This window comes from Homalodisca vitripennis, chromosome 4 (assembly GCF_021130785.1).
Source record: "Homalodisca vitripennis isolate AUS2020 chromosome 4, UT_GWSS_2.1, whole genome shotgun sequence".
In the NCBI taxonomy this organism is placed as follows: Eukaryota; Metazoa; Arthropoda; class Insecta; order Hemiptera; family Cicadellidae; genus Homalodisca; species Homalodisca vitripennis.
In genome coordinates, this window is record NC_060210.1 from 156,611,888 (window position 1) to 156,634,497 (window position 22,610).

Consider the following 22,610-nt stretch of genomic DNA (forward strand, 5'->3'; position numbering starts at 1 on the left):
TGGGAGGGGGACAGTCTGAGGTTTGTTCCTCAGGGAGGGAGAAATCGTAATTGCCTATTTTCCAAAAAGTATAAACGAATCCACCGACAAGATAAAGAAGTGCTTAAAAGCACAAAATAAAGGGCTATCAGCTGGTGAATGGAACTTTTTGCGCAGAAGTAACGAGAGAAAGTCAATGCTACTTACCCTAGCAGTAGACAAGCAAACAAGCTTGAGAAAGAGGGTCCATGGATCAGCTATAAGTTTGGGAAAATTCAGTTAAGACTGAAGAAAAACACCAGGGGAACACTGAGAGCATAAAAAGGTGGGGGAGGCTTCAGAGAAATCTGAGACTGTTACCATAGAAAAGGACACTGCTGAGGAGATGGAAGTGGAAGAGACCGCAAAGGTATCACATAAACCTTTACATACCTTACCAGAGAGGTCTATTCCCAAAGACAGCGCAGCGGTGCAAAAAGATAAACCAACGTGCTCCCTCTTCCTGAAGAAGAGACCCACTTTAAAAGAACCATATGTTTCAGCTAGGGGAAGAAAAGGAGGTGCCCTCCTCAAACACTCTAAGAGGATGGACAAGGAGGGAACACCAGCAGGAGGTCATAAAAAGGCGTAAGTATGGACCTCATACAGATTAACTTTCACCATGCCAAGGGCGCAACCAACATCCCGAGTAGACAGTATATCACCACAGGCCTGGATATCATCCTAATCCAGGAACCTTAGATCAAAAGAGGTTACGGCAGAGGATTAACGACAGGTTGGTAATCTCATTTATGATCATTCAATTCAAGAGCATGTGTTTTAACTTCAAAACATATAACTGCTTTACCTGTTACAGATCTAATCACAAGGGTGGTGTCTGTGAATGTAGCCTCACAACAATGTGATAAAGAGATTATTAAAGTCTCAGCCTACTTCCCCAACCTGTCGGCACACTGCCCACCAATGGAAATACACAAACTACTGCAGCACTGTGGAGAAAGAGATGCAGCCCTCATCCTCAGCTGTGACTGCAACACTCACTACACCTTCTGGGGCATCACCAACATCAACCTAAGAGATGAGGAGCTCCTGCAGTTTTTGTTCTCAAATGACTTAGTTCTAGAAAATAGAAGGTCTATTCCCACATTTATTACTAGAGCAAGAGAAAAAGTTCTGGCTATAAATTTATCTAAAGGACTCAAAAACATAAACATAGAAAGGTGGCACATTTCACAGGAAGCCTCACTTTCCCCCATTAGGTTCGACATAGAGGCAGAAGTTGAGGTGAGTGTGACCTACAGGATTCCGAAATCCACTAACTGGAGAGATATCGAGTGTCCTTAGTCGAAGAGTTGGAAGAAATAGAACCCTACCAGAAAAGTGAAGTTGAATTAGAAAGGTCAGCTCAACTAGTTGAACAAGCTATTACACAGGCATATGAGAAAAACTACCCCCTCAGACAAAACAGGCTAAAGAAAAATGTGCCTTGGTGGATTTGGGGGTTAGAAACACTTAAAAAACATATATTAAAATGGGCAAAAAGAACAGATGATTGAATCCCTTATCTATGTGCCCTAAACGAATATAAAAAGAAATTAGGAAAAATAAAAGAACCTGCAAAATCATCAATAGCCTACCAGAGGCTGCCAGGCTTCATAAAACTCACCAATACAATCACTTTAACCCAATGGGGTCATTAGCAAAGGCCAATGGTTTCCTTACAGTGAACAAGAAGGAGACTCTAGATCTGCTGTTGGAAACGCACTTTCTGGGCAGTCACTTGACTCGAAATGAGGTTTCTTATTCTCTAATCGGGGAGTGATCTGGTCAGGTGGTAGCTAAATCCAGACAGCAGTTATAAAGAATCCTTACATCTGAAAGAATTAAATAGGCAATAAAATCCTTGAAGCCATTTAAATCTCCTGGGGCAGACAGAGTTTTTCTGCCTCTTCTTCAAGAAGGGCTGGACATCTTATTATATACCCTGATTACTCTGTTTAGAAGGAGCTACGCCCTAGGATTTATTTCAAAGAATTAGGGGACGGCACTTGTAGTGTTTGTTCGGAAAAAAGACAGGGATCCGACTCAACCCAACTTGTATAGACCCATAAGCCTAATCTCTTTCATGGTAAAAAAATTAATAGACATATTAGGGACGAAACCTCACAGTCTACCCCCCTCAGTCTATATCAACATGTGTATGTAAGTCAACGACCACCTCTCTCCACATTCAAGTGGAAGCGGTTGAGGACACCTTCAAAGAAGAGAAAGCCCTATCAGCGTATTTATCAATCCATGGAGTCAGCTCTGGAACAGTTTGGAATTCCCCAGGATGCTGTCAAAAGGAAAGTAGTCCTCCTAAAACGCAGACAAGTTAAAGCAAAGTTCAGGGACGAAGTTCGGTCCCTATCACAGCCCAAAAAGACTGCCCCTTGGAAGGAGTTCTGTCTCCCCTCCTGTGGGTAATAGTGACAATGGATAACTTTCTAATAAAAGCAGAAAAGAGGAGAATAAGTCTACCATGTTATGCTGACAACCTAGTGCTTATGGTCAAAGGAAAAAACAAAGGCACGCTGCAACGCCTCATTCAAGACGAAATAAATTTCAGAAGCAACTGGTGACATGGGTAAGGTCTTGGGATTAACCCATCAAAAACAAATATGATAACCTTTACCAGGAAAATAAGGTTCCAGCTAGTACAACCTGTCCTGGAAGGAATCAGGATAAAACATTAAAAAGAAGTCAAGTATCTGGGCATAGTCATGGATGAGAGGTTGACTTGGAACCCTACATGATATCAAAGCGACAAAGGCCTTGGAGGTCTGTATAAGACTCTTTGGATTGAAATGGGAATTGAAACCAAAAATTATTTACTGGATATATGAGACCATTATAAAACCAATGGTCACATATGTTGCATTAGTGTGGTGGGCAAAAGTAGAACAAAAACAGCTGCCAAGAGGCTACAGAGTCTTCAAAGGCTAGCTTGCATAAGCATCACAGGAGCAATGAGCTCCTGTCCAACCCTGGCACTTGGAGCGGTCATGGGATACACTGCGGTCCTGGGGCAGGAGGTGATGAAGACACCCACTCTAAGGGCAACGAAGCTTCTTGGTACAAAGGTAATAAAGACAACCTCCTCAGAAGGTCACATAAAAATAACCCAGGAATTTCCTGAGGCTAAAATGCTAACCAACGTGTCAGAAGCAATGGTTAAGAAATAATCCTTTGAAAACCAATACACAGTCTTTATTGAAGATAGGGAAAAATAGAGTAAAAAGGAGGGACTACCCTACTACAGGAGTCCAGAAGTTTTATGCAGATGGTTCGCGCCTTGATTCTAGGGCGGGATTCGGAATATACGGACCAGTAGTTAGTCTAGCTGTGTCCCTGTGAAAAAACGCCATGGTCTTCCAAGCGGAAGTCACCGGAATAGAATCATGCGCCAGAAGACTCATACAAGTGAGGCTAAAAGGAGGTGTAAAAGTATTTGATACTCTCTGACAGCCAGGTTGCACTAAAGGCACTTGACACCTGCTTGTTTGTTTAGAAAGTAGTCTGGGAATGCAAGAATGCTCTGGTAGAACTGACAAGAAAGAATAGAGTTATACTCGGTAGGGTGCCGGGCCACATGGGCATTCATGGTAATGAAATACTGGATACACTCGCCAAAAAAGGAACAGAGTCCCTTATGGTAGGACCAGAGCTGACTGTGGTGTAGCTTTCTCCTGCAGCAAAGCTCTTGTAGTCAAGCATTCTCTGAAACACCCCAATATGACATGACTAGAATCAATACTAATACACAATCTTAGATTAATAGGAGGCAGAGGCGGCTAGCGAAAACATCATCGATCACACCACCCTTTATCATGATCATGCAAAGTTGACGCACTATGCACACAATTCGGTATTACCGTCAACCGCACTTCCTCAATCTTATACACCTTAAGTAGCAAACACAATAAATAGAACTGATAAGCCCTAGGATCAAGAAATGTTTCAAATTATTTTTTTCTGCCATAATTACAATGAGGGAATACAAATTGTTTGAGACTTGTCCAGCTCTAAAACGAGACTCCTGTCTTAATTTCCTATTTTTTCTTGTTGCATAAAGTACCCAGGTTACTCCCTTTTTTCTGGTCAGATAACCCCCCTTATAGAGGGCAACTAATTAATAATGAGAAGTAATTTTTACCATTCGTGTGCCCCAGACAGATAATAGCATTACTCGGGTTTTGAGTCATTACTTTCAGTCTTCCTTGCTTGCTGTTGAACTGGCTCACCATTTTTCCAATAGATGTGTCCAGCCATCCAAGAAATCCATTTTCACTCTATAAAAACAATTAAATACAATTAATTTTCAAATAATGTAATCAAATAAACAAATAAAAACAAAAGGCTAATGTAGAGTTTTTTTCATAACATTTTTTCTTAATAAATCAAATATCAAAACCACAGTTGTAAACAGAAAAATTGAAAAGATCATTAAAATTAGGAATATTTAATGTAAAACAAGTTCACATCAATTCTATAAACAATTTTACATTTACATTTTAGTAATGTAAAAAAAATTAATTAATATAAATTAAATTAAAAAATAGAACCCTTCTAGGAAGTACAAATAAACAAACTGATTTAGGCTAATGGGAATCTTTCGTAATAGAATCAACATTTTTATAAACACTCAACAAATAATTAAAAAAACTTATACATACTCCAGTGGACAGCAAGAAGTGATAAGGCAGAAATTCCATTCGTATCACTTTGTTAAGGGACTTAATACAATGCAGCTCAACTCCTTGGTTATCATACATGTACACCCAATCCTTCTGTGCAACGGCAAACATTGTTTCTTGATGAAGCCACCTACAGACACATTTCATTATGTAACATTATTATTCAGTTATAACAATAGATTCTAAATTCAACATACACTGTTAAAAACATAGTTAGTAGAAAACGTATTTGATATCTTCCATTATATAACTGATTCAACTCAATTTATTTGCACTTAACATTAAATATATATGGAATGGTAAATTTAAAATGTACCATTTATAAAAGTTGTATTAAATTGTTTTGATTATTAAAAATATAAGTTTATGAAAACAATTTTTATTTACAGTATTATAAATTTGCTGTTCTATACACATATGTACAAAACAGAAGCATTAATATCACTTTCATGAAGCGTCTGTATTACGAACTCAAGGGAATTCATAAACCTCCATCTGGCAGCCTTCAAGCACTGAGTCTAATCTCAGAGATGATGGAAGACACAAAATTAGAAAAATCACCCCTTCCTATTATTAGGTGACAGATATTGACTGTTTAAAACCTGACAATGAAAACAAATAACTTACCATTTTGACCAGTCACAACATGTATAGATAAAGTTTACCTCCAACTCAGACTGAATTCACTGAATTCAAGCTCCTCAATTGACTGCATTTGTAAATCTTGCTTGCAAATGACAAAGAAAGCAAAGTAATTCACAGTAGCCTGTCTGATCACACTGCACAACTTCGTACATCACAAATAAAAATTCAGCAGGAAACCACTTTTTACAAGAAGGGAATGAACTGAAATTACTTCCAAAACAACTTTAATACTCTAAATGCCTTATTTCTATAAGAAAATTTGAATAAATTACAGGAGTGCCTAAAGACAGGCAAAACATGTAGAGCAGTAAACATTCAAGCTTGAGATTGATGGACACATAGAAGATGACCCATGCAGAATTGCAAATCATATAATGACTTATTTCTTCACCAGTATCACCGAAAGAACACTTAAAAACAACCCTAAACTATTCATAAACTTAATATTTCCATTTTTAGTTTCAAATTAATAAAAGTTTTAGAGAACCAGGTAATTTTTATTTTTATTTATTGAGTGAAGGAATGTTGTTTTGAATACCAAGTGAACTTTAATAAACTATGTAATAAAAAAAATTTTATAATATATTGGATTTATAAAAAAACTAGCTGTTCCCCGCGGCTTCGCACGCTTTTTGTAAGCTTTGCTCGTGTATGAGCACTTCTGGTTCAAGTGAATTATATTGTCAACGCCGATGTAGAGTTTACCTTGTTGACACTATCAAGAAAATCTGCCAAAAGTGTATGTTTATAGCCATTGTACACGTACATGTACTTAATAATAAAGTGGTCTAACATTCAAGCTACAAGGCCAAACACAAATTCATTTCAAAGACAAATATCCATAAAAACTTAGCGCCTTCACATAGTGTGTGGTTATTATACACAACTATCTCGTAATTGTAGTTTACAATGTGCAGGCACTTTGATAACTTATATATTTTGCAGCGCCTCCTTTTGGTGAGTTACATCAATGGGCATAGCATATAAACCTTCTACGTGGAAAAATACATATACATACAAATTTTCATAATGATCGGTCAAATAGTTTCAGAGTCTATAAAGGACAAACACACAAACATTCATTTTTATAAATGTTATGTATTATGTATATATAGATGTCAGGTGTCTCATTTATGGAAGTCCAATTTAATGCAAGCTAAATTTATTATAATTTAAAATTTTAATTAACTACATATGAGGTATGAGTTAGAGTACGTGTACAATCTGGCAATATAAAACTGTGCCGTAACGTTTGTCTTAAAATTTTTAACGAGTTTCTGTCTCCTTTCTATAAATTCTATTTATTTTTTACTCATTCTTCAGCTAATCTTTTTAAGTACTGCTTCAAAAAATAATATGTTCTAACATGATATAAAGTATAAAAATTCTTAAAATGTTTACATGAATTATTTGTCATATATATTGCAGTACAGCAGTCTAGAACAGTAGGAAGTGGGAGCAGGAAAAGTGCTTGATCTTAGACGTTTTTAGGCAAGTATAGTACAAGATTTCTATCCACCAGTGAAGGACCAGCTTAAAATATGCCTACTATATATATGGTGCTGTCATAAAATACTTGTCACACACATGGATGTCCCTGTAAAATGGCAAAAGTGGCTGAGCTTTTAATAGGGAATTTAGCAAACAGTACATATATTACAGTGAAAAAGAGTAATTTATCCTTAAACCTACAACTTGCCTTAGAGGCTGTAATGACTTACTGAACATCAAATACTTCCTCCATGACGTTTGTTTCACACATGAGTTTCTTGGTGACCCAGTCGAAGGCTGCTACGTGACCTTTACGACCTCCCAGAAGCAGAAACCTTCCATTTTTTGTATAGTTCATCCTTAAAAAGAATATTTTAATTAAATACAGATAATTATTTATTAAAATCTTGAACTTAGGTCTGAAACATACAATAGTAAAATTAAAGTTTTGCATTATCACTTATTTGGTTTATTAGTATAAACAAAACAATATTAATAGTGAAAAAGCATTTAAATAACTAAGAAAGGCAATAGCAGTACAAAAATTTATGAATACCCAAAAATACCCAGATGTCCCTTTAACTAAAAGTTAGATAGATATTTTTGCTCATTCCAATTTAAGACTTAAAATTACTTTGTTTCAATTGTTTGTGCAACACTTAAACAAATATAACAATAACAAATTAACAATAAGGTGGCTTTTTAAACACCATAATTTTTTAATGTGGGTGTAAGTTTAGCACTCCACACCGTGTTTCCACAATTTTAAATTTAAAAAAAAAAATTGTAAGAATGAAATGTGTAGATTACACAAATATTACGAACTTAAGTCTGAGAATGACTTGATAAATCAAATACATAACATATTATAATTATTTTAATGCATTGCAAATATTTTATTATGGATAAGAAAAAATAAAATGTTGCTGCTTCCCTTATTTCTTGCCACCCATGTGTTGAATGAAATAGCATGTGACTACATAATGGCCTAAGTTTACTACCTTCTAGATATCAAATATGAGAGGTTGATCTTCAAAATCGGATTGCAAATTATTAGTATAAATGACACAAGATAAACTCAATATAATTTAATAGCCTACCTGTATGGTCCAAACTCCAATTTAAGCTCAAATTTTTTCGCAGCACTTGTAATATCAACATTTTGTGATATCTGTTCTTGTGTGTATTGCCTTGTGACTTCATTTTCATCAGGTTCAATAAAACTAAAAAATATTAAATATATTATATTAGTTAGAAAACAGAAGCTTGTTAATTAAATTACATTTTTATTTTCTCCACCAAAACATGAGATGATGGAATGTAGGTTTTCATGCTTACTTAAGAAATCGAATACTAGTAAATCAGTTCATTAGATTTCTCTAGTACTATAGTAAAGAAGACTAAAATTTATAACTAATCTAACTTTACAATATCAACATTTTACAAAACATAAAAAATATAATTTAAAATAAAATGGAACTAAAAATTAAAATAATCTAAGATATATGTCTTTAATAATCTAATTTTAAAATTAGACCATTTTTTATAACTTCTCTCTGTGACAACTTTTACCATTCTACTTCCAACTATATTAATCCTTGTTGAAGACGGAAGAATATTTCAAGATCACATGAAAAATATTTTTTACTTGTAAGATGAAAGATGAAAACTTGAATTTAACAAACCTATAAACTTTACTGTACTAAAAATCAATAGACTTTGCCACATATTGATAAAGAATGCTATTATATAATGAAAATATTATAACAATTATAAATTATACTTGACTGCAATAGTTTCTTGATTGTCCTTGCACCATAGTTAATATTGAAACAGATACTTAAAAACATTGTTTATAGATGAATTTAGATTTTCTTTATATATATATATATATATATATATATATATATATATATATATATATATATATATATAAACACACATTACACCATATAATTATACACATAATTGCAAAATTATAATACACATCATTACAAAATTATAATACACATCATTGGCAAATTATAAAACACTAATTATATCTACAACACAATTAATTATTGAATAATCATAACATGGAGTATTATAACTACTTACACTATAATTATTGTACATACCCAGAATTTTCAGTCAACAAAATAGTTGTTCTAGCTGCTTGTTCAGAAGCCCAAGTTACAATCTTTTCATTCTTTAAAACTTTAATTTTTTCAAAATTAGTTTTGATACCAGTTCCCTTAACACCCTCTCCTCGACTGAATTTTTTCATTACATGTTCAGGTACTGGCACTCTTTCTTTTTGTAAACCTTTCGAAGCATCTTTGTTATGTAGATTAGTTTGAGCACTTTTATTTTGCAGCTGGTCTGGTTGAGGTTTGAAACTCTTAATTCTCTTATGAGAGTCCAAATTTGCGGTTTTCACAACATGCTTAAAGTTTTGTAAATTTTTCTCTATTGCTTTTTGATTATTTTTATATTTCTTTTTATCTTGGCTCTCATTTTTGAATTCCGAACGAATATTTTTATTTCTTTTCTTCCCAAACTTTACTTTATTATTTTTGGATTGAAATTGTTTTGATTTTGCCATCTGTAACAAAACAAAAATAACATAATAAATACGTATGTACAATGTGAACATTATAACTCCAAAGGGGTGATTTACTATTTCAGTAATGAAATTTTAACATACTTTATTATTTTGTTAAATGTTATAACTGTCACTAAGAAATTTGGTGTACCAAGGCTTAAACAGGGTGATCAATGAAAAAAATGCTGAAGTTTTGTCATCCTGTCATATTTAATGTGAATAAGAGTAAAATGTCCATATAAATATAGATTTAGACACACAAGTGTCATTTAGACAATGAAGTGTCATTAGCAATTTGAAACCTCTAAAAGCTTTTTGGAATGTTAGATATTCCCATAAACTAAGATTATTTTTAAATGTATTGCGGACTATTAAAGAGGCAAAAGTTATTTAAAAATATTGCTCATAACATTTAAATGTAAAATAAATCAAACTGTAATTGTTTATTTTACTTGTGTAATTGTAATCCTCATTCTTATGATATGTGCTCGGGACTTGTATCCTGTACAGTGACAACACCTAGACTGGACTCCAAGCAGCTTTTGCGCATGTTTGAACCCTTTTCTTTCCCTTCTTTACTTCTTTCTGTTCTAATTTTTGTATATATTAATATCTCCCCCATCTGACAAAGAGGCAAGATTCCAATCCTCAAAACATTTTGTTATACCTTTTACAACCTATAACATTGGCAAATGTCAGAAATCCTGTTATCCTTTCAATACAAGGTTATAAGGGGTGGATACAGCAAATGAAATGATAAAATGGGCAGAATACAATAAGAGGACACGGTTTTTTATATCGATTAGCATAAATCAATCAATATCAACGTATTAACAGTCATAATAACAATAATTAACAAACAACAAACGAAAAACATTAATAGATACTTTGGTGGTATCTGGAGGCCACTATCTTTGAAAGAGTCTTTCTCAAAGGAAACTTTAAAAAAAACTACATTATTAGAAAGAACAGACTTTATTTTACTTACTGTGGAAATTACGTATTATTATGTAGCATTATGTCGTTTATTCTTGTTTTCTGGATGTCAGTGAGAAGGATGCCACTGTGTTGCTATCTACTATTTGTTATTAGACTATATAAGTATATAAATACTTATGTACGTATTATAAATATAAAAAGTTAACAAGCACTAGATGGATTGACTTTAGAATATGGGGTAAATAAAATTTCAAATGTGTTATTAAATTTTGTGCAATATATGGTTTGTGAGTGTCAGAAATACTTTTCTATTCCACATTCATTGTGGGATTAATAGTATAAGCTACTACTAATAAAATTGTTAATGTTGGTTTAAGATTATTTTAAGTAATGTGGGTAAATTAAGTAGTGTACAACTTAACAGTTTTAATATTTGGTTAGCCTACCTTCATTGATCTTTTAGTAACATTTCCAAAAGCATACTATAAAAATTAAAAGAAGTATGATGATAAAAGTTACAAAAACGTTTAAGATACCTGTGACATATAGCATCCAATAAAGTTATAAATAAAACATTTAAAGTTTCCAAAACACTGAAAACTAAATTACTTGGCCTAGGCTATATCTCAGATGAAGTCGAACTGGTGATGCTGGTTGAAGAATCAATAAGTTTTCTTGTCCAATAAATAATAAATGTTTAATATATTGTATTAACACATTCATGACACAGCCTAAACACACTGATTCTTATGTTTGACACATAAAAGACACTATGCCTCTTGTGAGACACAAATTGAATTTTTTTAGTCAGTAACATACTACAAAGAGAGTGGTGTTGTTTAAGGGTTATAAGGTAATTTTGAATTATTGTTTTAAATCAAAATAATTACATGTAAAAGTATAAATAAATACATAGAACAATAGACCATAACCTCAAAACAATGTACTTCCTGTATTCACTGACGGCAAATATATTTATTTACATACATTTTGAAGTTAGTAAAGTGTCAAGAACTATTCAAACAGAGTACAAAGTGTAATTTGAAACTTTATCACATTTAACCAACTCATAGAAAGTCATCATAGATGGATTGTTTTGAGGTTAGCATACTAAATGTATTATTTTTCATTAGCTTACCTAATGATTACTTATATCACAAGTTGAGCGAACTGCTTTTAATGACAACTTTACAAATAATTAATGAGAAACACTTTTGTAATGTAAAGAAACAATATTGCTATTTGCAGGCCAAACAACTCATAACCTACCAGCCTACCACGCGACACGGACACCCTCTAAACAGTAAACACAAATAAAAAAAAGAGTAAACACCAAAAAGACTGTTTTCATGTTTTTTAACTTGCCAAAGAGGTGGCTGAAAATACTATAAACAAACATTCATAGTGCATTGTTTATATATGGTCTTTGGTGTTAATTCATTAGATGGTTTTAAAATCCTAATCATGATAATATTATAAATATGAAAGTTCCTTTGGTTGCTTGTTTTGCTTTCATGCGTAAACTATTCAACCGTTTGTATTGAAAGTCTCACTAATGAGGTATACGATACTGCTTATCTATATAAATACTGATATAATCACTAGATTGGACCGAAGGAACAGTATGATATAGCGACCATAGATTGGGAAGCAACAACATACACGGTCATTTCCCATATGTACTTTATGGGATTATGTTTACATATAGATGAAACCTTCATAATGTAAGTATTGAAATGTGTTATTATTATTTATGTTGATTGTAACTTTTAATTTTCAATAACAATATCTATATACATACAATTTAAAAATTTTAACATTTTTGAATCCATCCTCAGTATAACATTATATATATTATTTCTCGGGGCAAAATAGCAAGCTCCAATACGGTGTCGGAATTTATAATTAATTAAACTAGAAGTGCAAAACCTGATATGAGAATTACTAGCAATTTTCCTTAACCTATGATCCTCTTAACCATGAATACTGAAACGTTACCTAATGCATGATATGTGACTTATTTCATTTTTTTAAATATCATAGGACTCTATCATATTACATCACAAGTGGTTTCACTAAGAAAGCCATGAACTTTAACTTCGAAGTTCCTCTTCATTGATATAAAATTGTTCAAGTGTTACTAAAAATCGTGTTATTTATTAAAATATACGGAATGTTGCATATAAATCACGGGCGAAGCCGCAGGTATGTGCTAGTACACTTATAATGTTCTAACATAATTTAACATATGCCTTTTAATGTCCGATAAAAATGTCTTTATTTTTAGATACATTAATATTAAGCTTACTCAACAAATCAATTGAAGCGTAAGCTTACTGCTGGGAATTACCTATTATTATCAATTTGAAACTCAATTGTCTAGGACAGGTGTACTTTGGAAATGTTAATATTTGTAAGTAGATGCATAGAGCAATATTTAGATCGAGTGAGGGGTTGCTCAAGGCCCATACACTTCGGATGGCCGTCGCACTGGGCGCCGTTTCGGAAGGCGTGCAAATCAAAAGAAATAATAAAAATACACAACATAAATATGGTTTTCAAAACAACGCTTTACATCTTTAAATAAAATCACCAACCTAATAAATTCTGGACAGTTCTTATATTACAGACACTACTCTTTCTTTTAGATCTGCTGATAGTTGGAGAAATGAGAAGACTCGCCTGGAGATGCTTACCTCCCAGATCACTCCTGTTCGCGGTTTTAAAAGTTAAAAATCGCACAAAAAGTCACAACCTTTTGGTATGTAATGGACGCGGAGTATTCAAGAAGTCCGAAAGCAGTTTTTTCAAACGAGTTTGAAAAGTAATAGAATCATCTGACAAGAGATACGTTAATTATTAATAAATCATGAAATTAAATTGAACTTTAAAAAATGGAAAATAGAGAGGTGGCGGATTTAGGTAATGCCAAAATGAGGTCCTGCACGTGTTAAATTTCTATTTCGGGTCATTCTTAAATACCTGACACGTTATCGTTTCCCCAATCTTTAAATTGACAATTTGAAACCGTAGAGCCAACTGTGAGAGCAATGCATATTGTGGCACAGAGTTAGGTTTAATAACGTAGTTATTACAATCAACAGAAATAACATTAAATACTTTTTGAGTTTCGACATTAAAACAGCTTTTAGCTCTCACTAAAAAACCGTTAGAGGTACACATGGTTAAAAAGTTATAAAGAAGGTGTCTTATGTGTGTACTCTTTCATTTAATTTTCGTTAGTTACACCCATTTAAAAATATTTGATACATGCATTTTTAATATTCTTTTTGAAGGTAGGCACTTGTTAGTAAATATGTTTATAGAACATGTCAGTTTATCTTTTTACTTGGCAGTATATTGTGAGTGAGAATATTCGGTACACAACTGAGACTAGAAATGTTCATAATGGTGTATCGAAATATATATGTAATAAGTAATAGGTTTAGGGAATTTATTGTAGATTAAATTTCATTTTAATGAGGGGATTTTCGTTTTTTTTATACCCTTACAGTATGTTTTATCTGTTAAACTTTGTAAATTAATATTATGGTCTAGTCAACTATTCCATAATAAATGGATTCTATAAAAATGTCCTTAATTTAAGTGATCTGTACTCTATTTTGTAATATAGCTTTTGGTTGTGAATGAATAAATAATGTAACATATTACAGAAGGATTCCTATTTCGTCAAACGAATTCAGAGAGGATTTTTTTTTATTTAGGTAACGGAACAAAATGGAGCTTTTTGCTATATGTTACGGGATTTTATTTTGTTTATAGTGGTCACACTGCAAGCAGGAGGTGTTTGGTGTTTCGTTTGTAAACATATTAACCTAACCTAACCTAACCTGTTCATTTTAGTTATTTCGTTTTCACCTAACAATTCTTCATGATATTGCGTATTGTCATTGATATGAACTTATACATTCACTCATTTAGTATAATTTAAAATATCTATGATAGCTTATGCAACACTCAGGTCGACTAATCAAAGATGAGCGTTAGATTTAGAAGTTTCAGTGACGGAGGGTTAGGTGAACCTGAACAGGATGCCAATTCAGCGTTAACTGAACTCGATAAAGGTAAGTTGTTAAGATATTGTGATTCAATTTTGTTAAATGTGTTAATTTTTAATCCTATGGATGTACCAGATGATACCATATTATTTTTTTTCTTGCAATAGAACATGGCCATACCCTAGTGTACAAGATGGGCTAAACGTCCCTCAATATTTGGAATATTTTCTTTATATATTCAAAGTTGTATATGTGACCTCCAGACACAAATTTTGCAGATGTGTTCCTATTCCAAGAAAAAAGCTAAAATGAGATGTCATGGTACCTTGGAGGGAATATACTTTTTAGTATTATCCGGAGGCCACTATGGGAAGTTTTTCTTACTGGGGACCTTACGAACTACATTATTAGAAAAAAACAGACTTTATTTGCCTTATACTATGCAAATTACATGTCATTATTATAATCAGTTCCTGTCTTCTGCCTCCTTAAAGGAAACACTGTCACCGAGGCGGAGTCCATTCTGTCTTATACAGAGCTATCAATTGTGGTGACAGTTGATTCAATGTGAATGTTGAGTTTAGCTTCAGTATACCTTCCTCTTAATGCAGCACCTGGAATCTGACACTGTTACAGACTTGACTCCTGGAATCTAGAGTCAAGTTTGTCTGAAGAAACCCAAGAAAGTCAGTGATGAAGAAGTTTAAAATTAACTCTTTACATTGTTTCAACATAAAAGACACGTAGACTACAAAATATAGTGTAATCTAGGTGAAGAGGTATTCATGTCTTATCGGGTGTATAATTGAGTGCACTATAATATTTTAGACATGGTCTCTAAGCAAAGTGGAGCAACAGAGTTTTCTATACATAATGTAGCTATGGTGGAAGTGGCTGATTCAATGCGAATGTTGAGGTTAGTAGTCTAGGTTTCTGATGTCGAAATAATGTAGAGTTCATTTTGATCTTCTTTGTCATTGAGGTTTTTTTGGATGTACTCAATCTTCCTGAAGCTGAAGAAGTTTACCAGGAGTCCAACAATTATGACAAGAGTTGTAAACAAGGTGTATACAAAGAAAAGGAGCAGACCAAAAACAAAACTAAAGTTCAAGTTAATCTATGATGTCAAGGCTAATAAGCTAAAAAGTTCTGTCTTGGAGTCTTATAAATCTCACCAGCCTTTTTATAATCAATTTTATTGCTACTAATTAAAAAAAGGTAATTAAAGACACTAGATATCTGTACAAAAATTATGGGGTCAACTTGGAGGATAGTATGAGAAGGCAGGAATGCTTTAATTGAATTGATGGATTTTAACAAAAGTTGACCTTGGCTGGGTTGGGTCATGAAGGCATTCCTAGAAATGAAAAAGCAGATGCCCTTGCTAAGAAAGGTTCAGAAAGTGTATTGGTGATTTACCTTCTCATATAGCAGATTTAAAATGTGGAGAAGGATCTCAGACAATAAAAACGTTATCTTTCCTTATTCTAAAGAATGGACTAGTTTTCTAGTCCTAAGTAACGAGTATATTCAAATGATACTTGGAATTCTAACAGGACATAGCCCTCTTCAGAAACACCTATTGAAGACGGGTTTCAGCCATACACGCGTGCGCGCACACACACACAACAACTTTGAGAAGCAGAAGAATCAGTATAACACATGGTTGGAATATCTAGCTGTCTGTGCTACATGGTAAAGGTGCCTAAGGGCTTATTTCTTAGGCCAAAGAAGATCAGAAAACAGAAATCCACAATTCCCATATGTTTTTGCAGGAACTGTGTATAGATAATTTTAGATTAAATGCAAGATCTTTAACCCATTTTTTAGAGAAAAAAGCATTAAATCTGATAATACATCTTCAGTTTAATATTTTAAAATTACAGCCACACAAAGTGTACCTCTCACCAATTGTATCAGACAAGATGTATCTACTGTTTTATTTGTTTATTCTATTGTAACTAACTAGCAGTGGAGAAGAATTAGTTCTCACAAACAGTTCACTTGGCTGACCAAGCAGCTTTGAAAATATGGTTATTTTTCATAACAATTTTTGAATCTAACTTGTTTATGCTTTATGAATTGAAAAATTGCCACAATGAACAGAATTTAAGCACCTTTATTAGTTTCAACAAACATCCTTGAAAAGTTTTTGTACTATAATGAAGATTTTCTGAAATCTTTTGTATTTCAGGATTGAGGTCGGGACGTGTTGGAGAGCAATGTGAAGCTATTGTAAGATTTCCACCACTCTTTGAAAAATACCCTTTTCCAATTCTGATTAATTCATCTTTCCTGAAATTAGCAGATGTTTTTAGAGTGGGGTAAGTTTAATTTAATTACTTATAAGTACTTGAATTTAGTTACTTCCTAATTATTTGAGATAATTCAGGAAACAATGATCAAAGCGAACTAAAAACTGCATTTGTTTAACACACAAGAAATATTTAAACCAAATGATATGATCATTTTTCTAACAAACTCTTTTTTTTTAATTTCTTACATCTTCTATTTTTTAAATATATTTTTTTGTTTCAAATTTTTGTCATAACAAAATTATAGAAGTCACTCATTAGGATAACCAACTATAGTACTAGACATATCAATAAAGTCCTGGATTGTGGCGTGGTGTTGCCTGCTGTAAAGGTAGTGTAACTAGTGATCAAATAATGTTGAATTAATTCAATAATCGAGTGATCTATACTTCTCATCTATCTTCCAGAATCTTTTACTTAATTTACAATTTAAATTAACACATGTTTACACTATGACACAGAAGGTGTGCAAAAATAATAATAAAATAAAAATTGCAGAATAATCAAATGCCAAAGAATAAAACTGATGTTAACAACCAGAATGAAGCGAGACGACGTCTTGTCACCTCGTGCTGAGAATCTTATGTTTTAACAATGTGGGAACGCCACAAGGTGAGGTTACTGACTGTACTGCCAGGCTTGCAGGGTAGCACAGTAAACAGTTGTATTTATTGTTCTCTCTTGATGCATACAAATTTCTCTATTCAAAGTCTAAGTTAAACAGACAATCAAAACACACAAGATCATGGCAATTTGGGTAAGATTTGGAGTTGTGTTATTAAATTTATAGCATCTCAACATTTATTTAGTATTTCAAAGAAGTCTAAAAGTTTCTGTTGACCGAGAGATTCTGTTATCAAGATAAATATGTCTCTACCCACCCTTGATAGAAAAATGCATGTTTCTTTTCTTCTAAACCTAAATTGTATGCTTTAAAATGTTGTTCAAGACACCCATATGTTGTAGATACCCATATGATTTCCAATCTTCATTTAATGAGAATGACCCAAAAGTTGGAACCATTTCAAAAACTCGAGGTAGACTTTAATAAGTGACCTACACTAGTTATTCGTTTGTTTTTTTTTTTCAATTGTTTTAATCCAGAAAATAATTCAGCATTACAACTTATTTAACTTAACATGTGATTTTAATTTATTAGTTCCAATAATTTTAAATCTAAAGCTGTAGAGTAACCGCGAAGTAAATATTTTTTGGAGAATTTGAAAATGGTGATGATATGAGGAAACTATGTGACATTTCTCTTAAAAAGTGACGAAATTTATTTCTTTCGGCTTCAAGACATGAATTTGGCTCCTAACAACCCATGGGAAGAATCCTTTCCTCCATTTCACTAAAGCAGTTGCTCACTGCTATCGGGCAGTTATTGTAAAGTTTCTCTTATATGTAGGTCCAGGCAGAGTTGGTGTTGTTATTTTTTCATTTATTTAACTACATTATGGTTTGTTATTTTGTGATACTTCATAATTTGTTAATCATTCATATTTATGTAATCCAGTTAATGTTTTATATATACATTACAATACATTATTGTTTTATTTTTAGGAACAACTTTTTGAGGCTTTGGGTTCTTCGAGTTTGTCAGCAGAGTGAAAAACATTTGGACAAAATATTGAATGTTGATGAGTTTGTTCGCAGAGTATTCAGTGTGATTCATTCCAATGATCCTGTAAGTTGGTTAAAACTCTGAACTGTCTATTACTTTAAGACTAGATTTTTATATTCTTCTTAAATTTGTATTTAGCTTTATTTTGTAGTAAATTATATCATTCTTACTTAAGGATTATCTATCTCATGGTCTGAATAAGTCAAAGTTTAATCTGTTTGGCATTTAAAAAATAAAATAAAATCCCCTATGCATGCAGTGGAGACTTAAAAAAAAGTCATGTCCCACAAACAATAATTTGAGTATGCAAGAGAAAAAGCTTTAGGTTTTGAAAATAAAGTTAAAACAAATATATGGGTCTACATATATTGTCAATGGCCCAGTGTAGCGGTACAGCTGCTATGACAAGATAACCAGATCAAGCAATGTTGAGCATGGCTGCTGCTTGGATGGGTGACCGCTGAGCAATCCTGTCTTTGCAAGCAGCCCGCCTGCCCGGCCATTGGTCACCACCAAGGTGGTTCGGAAGTTACCTTTAAGCCATTGGTCTGCAGGTTGAATGTCAGAGAGGGCTTCTTAGTCCTAACATCACCTGGTAAAATGAGACTACTTTACTTTACATATAAACAAGAGGCATGAAAAAGAAAATGTAATATTGAGATCATAGACCTATATGACATCATATTAACACAGATGTAATAAAGAGTACTATGAGCTGAACAAGCAATGAGACAATAGGGGTGATGTCGGTTAGAGAATGTTATGAAATTAATCTGTAAGATGAGTTCGTGGAAAACTGAAACAGATGTTGAAACCAGGTGACAGCTGATACAGAGAGGGCTGAAGCTGTCAAAATAGAAAGAATATTTGTTATGATACATTTTAACTTTGATATAAATATCTTGGGAAGTAATTACGTACATATAAAAACATATACTATTAATTTATTTGGAATGAATTGTCTCTGTTGATTAATTGGCGTTTAAAGTTAAAACACTGAAATTTACAAGAGGATAACACTACTCATAATTCTGTGATTATTGTAATGTGACTTTCAATGCCAATCTGTCTATTAAAATTATTCAAATTGTTTGCCACATTGCTCTCATATTATTATTATGATGTAGGAAATAACTTTCAATTTCATCAGTTTTTGCACATTTAAGGTTTTACACTTACTTATCTTGAACCAGAGAAGACAGAGAATTACCAATTACACCAAAAAGAAGTTTTGAAGGTCATTTTGATGTGCAACGTTTAAACACCTTGACTGCTGAGTAATCTCATGATACAGCTTGCATTATGGCATCTGCCACAGTCAACACGTTAAGTGGGAGTAGTTATAAAATTAATAAGTCATTTCCATGTTACTTGAATTAACAAACTGTATTAAAAGTTAACTTTTAAAACAACTCAAAACACTTAGCATTCTTGATACAACTTGAACATAAAAAATTGAGAAGTTGTCTGTGACAGGTGGCTCGAGCGTTGACACTGCGCACTCTAGGCAGTGTGGCAGGCATCATCCCGGAGAGACAGCAGGTACACCACAGTATTCGAAGAAGTTTGGATTCACATGATACTGTGGAGGTGGAGGCTGCTGTCTACGCAGCTATGCAGTTTGCCGCACAATCCAAGTAGGATTATCTTACTAAAATACTAAACAAGTGTAAAAAATTAAAAATCCCTGAAAATTTATAAAACATAACAAAATTAAAAGTAATAAAAGTGTCTCTTCTCCAGTGTTAGCATATTGTAACCCACCTTTCAGCACACTAAACTTGATCATTTCTGAGGTCAGTTATATATAGAGTGTTCAGGAAACAGTGCCACAAACTTCTATGGCTGATAGTACTCATAATTTTAAACAAAAAATATCCTATAAACATAGGAAGAAAAATGTGTGTTTAGCCGCTAGATGCCATTTTGTATTATTTTCATATCTAGTGAAGTTACAGTTACCAAACTTTGTTCATAAGTTGTGATAAATAAGAGAAAACTAAAAAAATGTGTGATTCGCTTTAATATTAACAAAATGGTGCCTATTGAAAATGTTAAATTACAAAAGAAAACTAGTATTGTATTAAAATATTTACAAGATGCCAACTATTTTACAATTTTTTTATAATTCAAAGGGGTTTAAACGCAATCCATCAATGCATAAACGAGCACTACTACTTTAAAGGTAGGCTTCCACAAGCGGTGAGCAATAAAAATGTTGTCACTTGAAAGCCATCAGCTGTTTTGACTTTATTATTACTCCTTCCAATTTCTAGAAATTTTAACATAAAATAATTGATCAAATTTAATATTGGTAAGAAGGTTATTAGCTGAAGAAATTTAGTGGCCTTGACTGTAATGAAATATCTATACATATATTATAAATCTCTTTTTAGATTTGACTTTAGAATTTTGTACTTGAATATTTTCACCTTTGAAATGTCTTCATTCATTTATCATAAACTTTAGCATAAAAGTTATTTATCTCCTCTAATGTTCTTTATACATTTACTTTTAATCTATTGCCAACTTTACTCCTGGAACAGCTGCAGTGCTTATCAACCATTATTTATCAATGATTTTAGTGGCAAAAAAGTTAAAAAATAAAATTTAAAAGTAAAACCTTGTACTGAAAAAATGACATTATAGTTAAAACTAATTTTTTTGTTAAATCTAAATGTAATTTTTACACAAAAATATTTAGACTTATACCATTTTGAAAAGTAGGTACCTAAATATTTTTTTCCAAAATCACGATGTGTGGTTTTACAAGTAAATTTTATACTTTGCAGATTACATCTAATAAGGTATGAATCATGGATATCTATACAAATGTAATTAATTTTTTTATGAGACGCACATTTTATGAAAAAATATACAGTGTCATCGAAAAATAATGCCTAGATTTAATAAAATTATAACATCAAAACCTTTCATGTTAAATGAGTAATTCTTTCACTGGACGATAACTGGTGAACGCAAGTTTTGTTTTTAGTTTGTCTGATTGTGTTTCCCTGTCTTTGTGATGCGCAGACAAACTAAAAAACATCGGTATTTATTGTGTTTTATTTATTGTGTTATAAATTTATGACATAATTTGCTAATTAAAAAAAGTCAGTGAAAACACATCGGTTAGTAGAGTGAAACGCCACCTACTGCATCAGAATACGACGATCCAGTCAGAAATGGCAGCGCATAATGTACTTCACAATGTGTACCTAAAACAACCCGCCATTTCTGATTGGATAAACCTTTTGAGATGCGGTTTGCGGCATTCAACTCTACTAAGTGAGCTCTTTCAAATGAGGTATCACTCGACCCATGCTTTAATTTAAGATTTCCATGTTTTCCTCTGTGGGCCGTCCCCCCATGGTTGGCATGTCATGGTAATAGCAAGGAAAAATAGTTTACATAGCCATATGACAGTGTGCAAAGTTTATAGATGTTATCTGCTATTGTTTGTAAAATATTAAGCCGTACCCATACTTTTCAAACACCTTGTATATAGTCTCCTCGACTTCATGTGTAATGTTTAATAAAATACTTTATTAATAACTGAGTAAAAGTTGTCAAATCATCCTAATTTCTAACTTGTTTTCATATAGTGAATCACCATGTTTCATTGAAACATGCGCAGGAAACTATACATATACTGTCATTAAGTAAAATTTTAGTTTGATTAATATTTGCGAATTATAAATTTATTTTTTCTTATCAATGGTATATAGCACTATGAAGTGATTAGGAAGAAATAAGAAATGCCATTCACCAGTGCCATTTCCTTACATTGTTGAATTAATCCACTGGCTACCAATGACTTAAATTGCCCATCATCAGTTAGTGTGAGCGTAATTAGTGATGATGGGCACTGCCTGTCACGCTAATTTCATAATTTTGGAGTCAAACAATATTACTGATATAAATTATTCTAGCATTTGTCTATACTGTTATATTGATGGTCTGTTAAAATATAACGTGTTCGATTTTGAAGCTGGTCGACTCTCTCAAAATCAATTGTTGTTTACCGTTTCATCTGTTGATTGTTTGTTTTCATTAGTTGCTGTCTGAAATGATGTCACGGTAAAATGAAAGTAAAAATGAAATTAGTAATAATAACTTTGATGACAATATTTTGAGTGAGAGTAGCGATGAAGAAATTTATGTGACAAGGCCTAACCTTTAAAACTTGGGAGTGGCCAAGACAAGCTAATAATCCAAATTATTTTATTTTTAGTGGTAAATCTGGTATAGATCCAATTTTTGCTAAACAACTAAATT

The 22,610-nt window shown here is 32.7% G+C and overlaps 2 protein-coding genes across 2 annotated transcripts in view; one reads left to right on the top strand and one right to left on the bottom strand.

The window, feature by feature from the left end:
* Positions 1-11,671, bottom strand: part of LOC124360381 (WD repeat-containing protein 46) — a 35,680-nt gene extending 24,009 nt beyond the window's left edge. The window contains exons 1-6 of the mRNA XM_046813959.1: positions 11,513-11,671; positions 8,969-9,435; positions 7,952-8,074; positions 7,082-7,210; positions 4,695-4,845; positions 4,175-4,310 (exon numbers count right to left, since the gene is read on the bottom strand). Of these exons, the coding sequence (XP_046669915.1) occupies positions 4,175-4,310; positions 4,695-4,845; positions 7,082-7,210; positions 7,952-8,074; positions 8,969-9,435 (1,006 nt within the window). The 5' untranslated portion in view covers positions 11,513-11,671. The remainder of the gene's footprint in view (positions 1-4,174; positions 4,311-4,694; positions 4,846-7,081; positions 7,211-7,951; positions 8,075-8,968; positions 9,436-11,512) is intronic.
* Positions 11,672-14,176: 2,505 nt separating this feature from the next.
* LOC124361243 (integrator complex subunit 7-like) overlaps positions 14,177-22,610 on the top strand; it is a 38,264-nt gene continuing 29,830 nt past the window's right edge. Inside the window, exons 1-4 of the mRNA XM_046815286.1 lie at positions 14,177-14,459; positions 16,588-16,717; positions 18,272-18,395; positions 19,809-19,969. Coding sequence (XP_046671242.1) covers positions 14,372-14,459; positions 16,588-16,717; positions 18,272-18,395; positions 19,809-19,969 — 503 coding nt within the window. The 5' untranslated portion in view covers positions 14,177-14,371. The remainder of the gene's footprint in view (positions 14,460-16,587; positions 16,718-18,271; positions 18,396-19,808; positions 19,970-22,610) is intronic.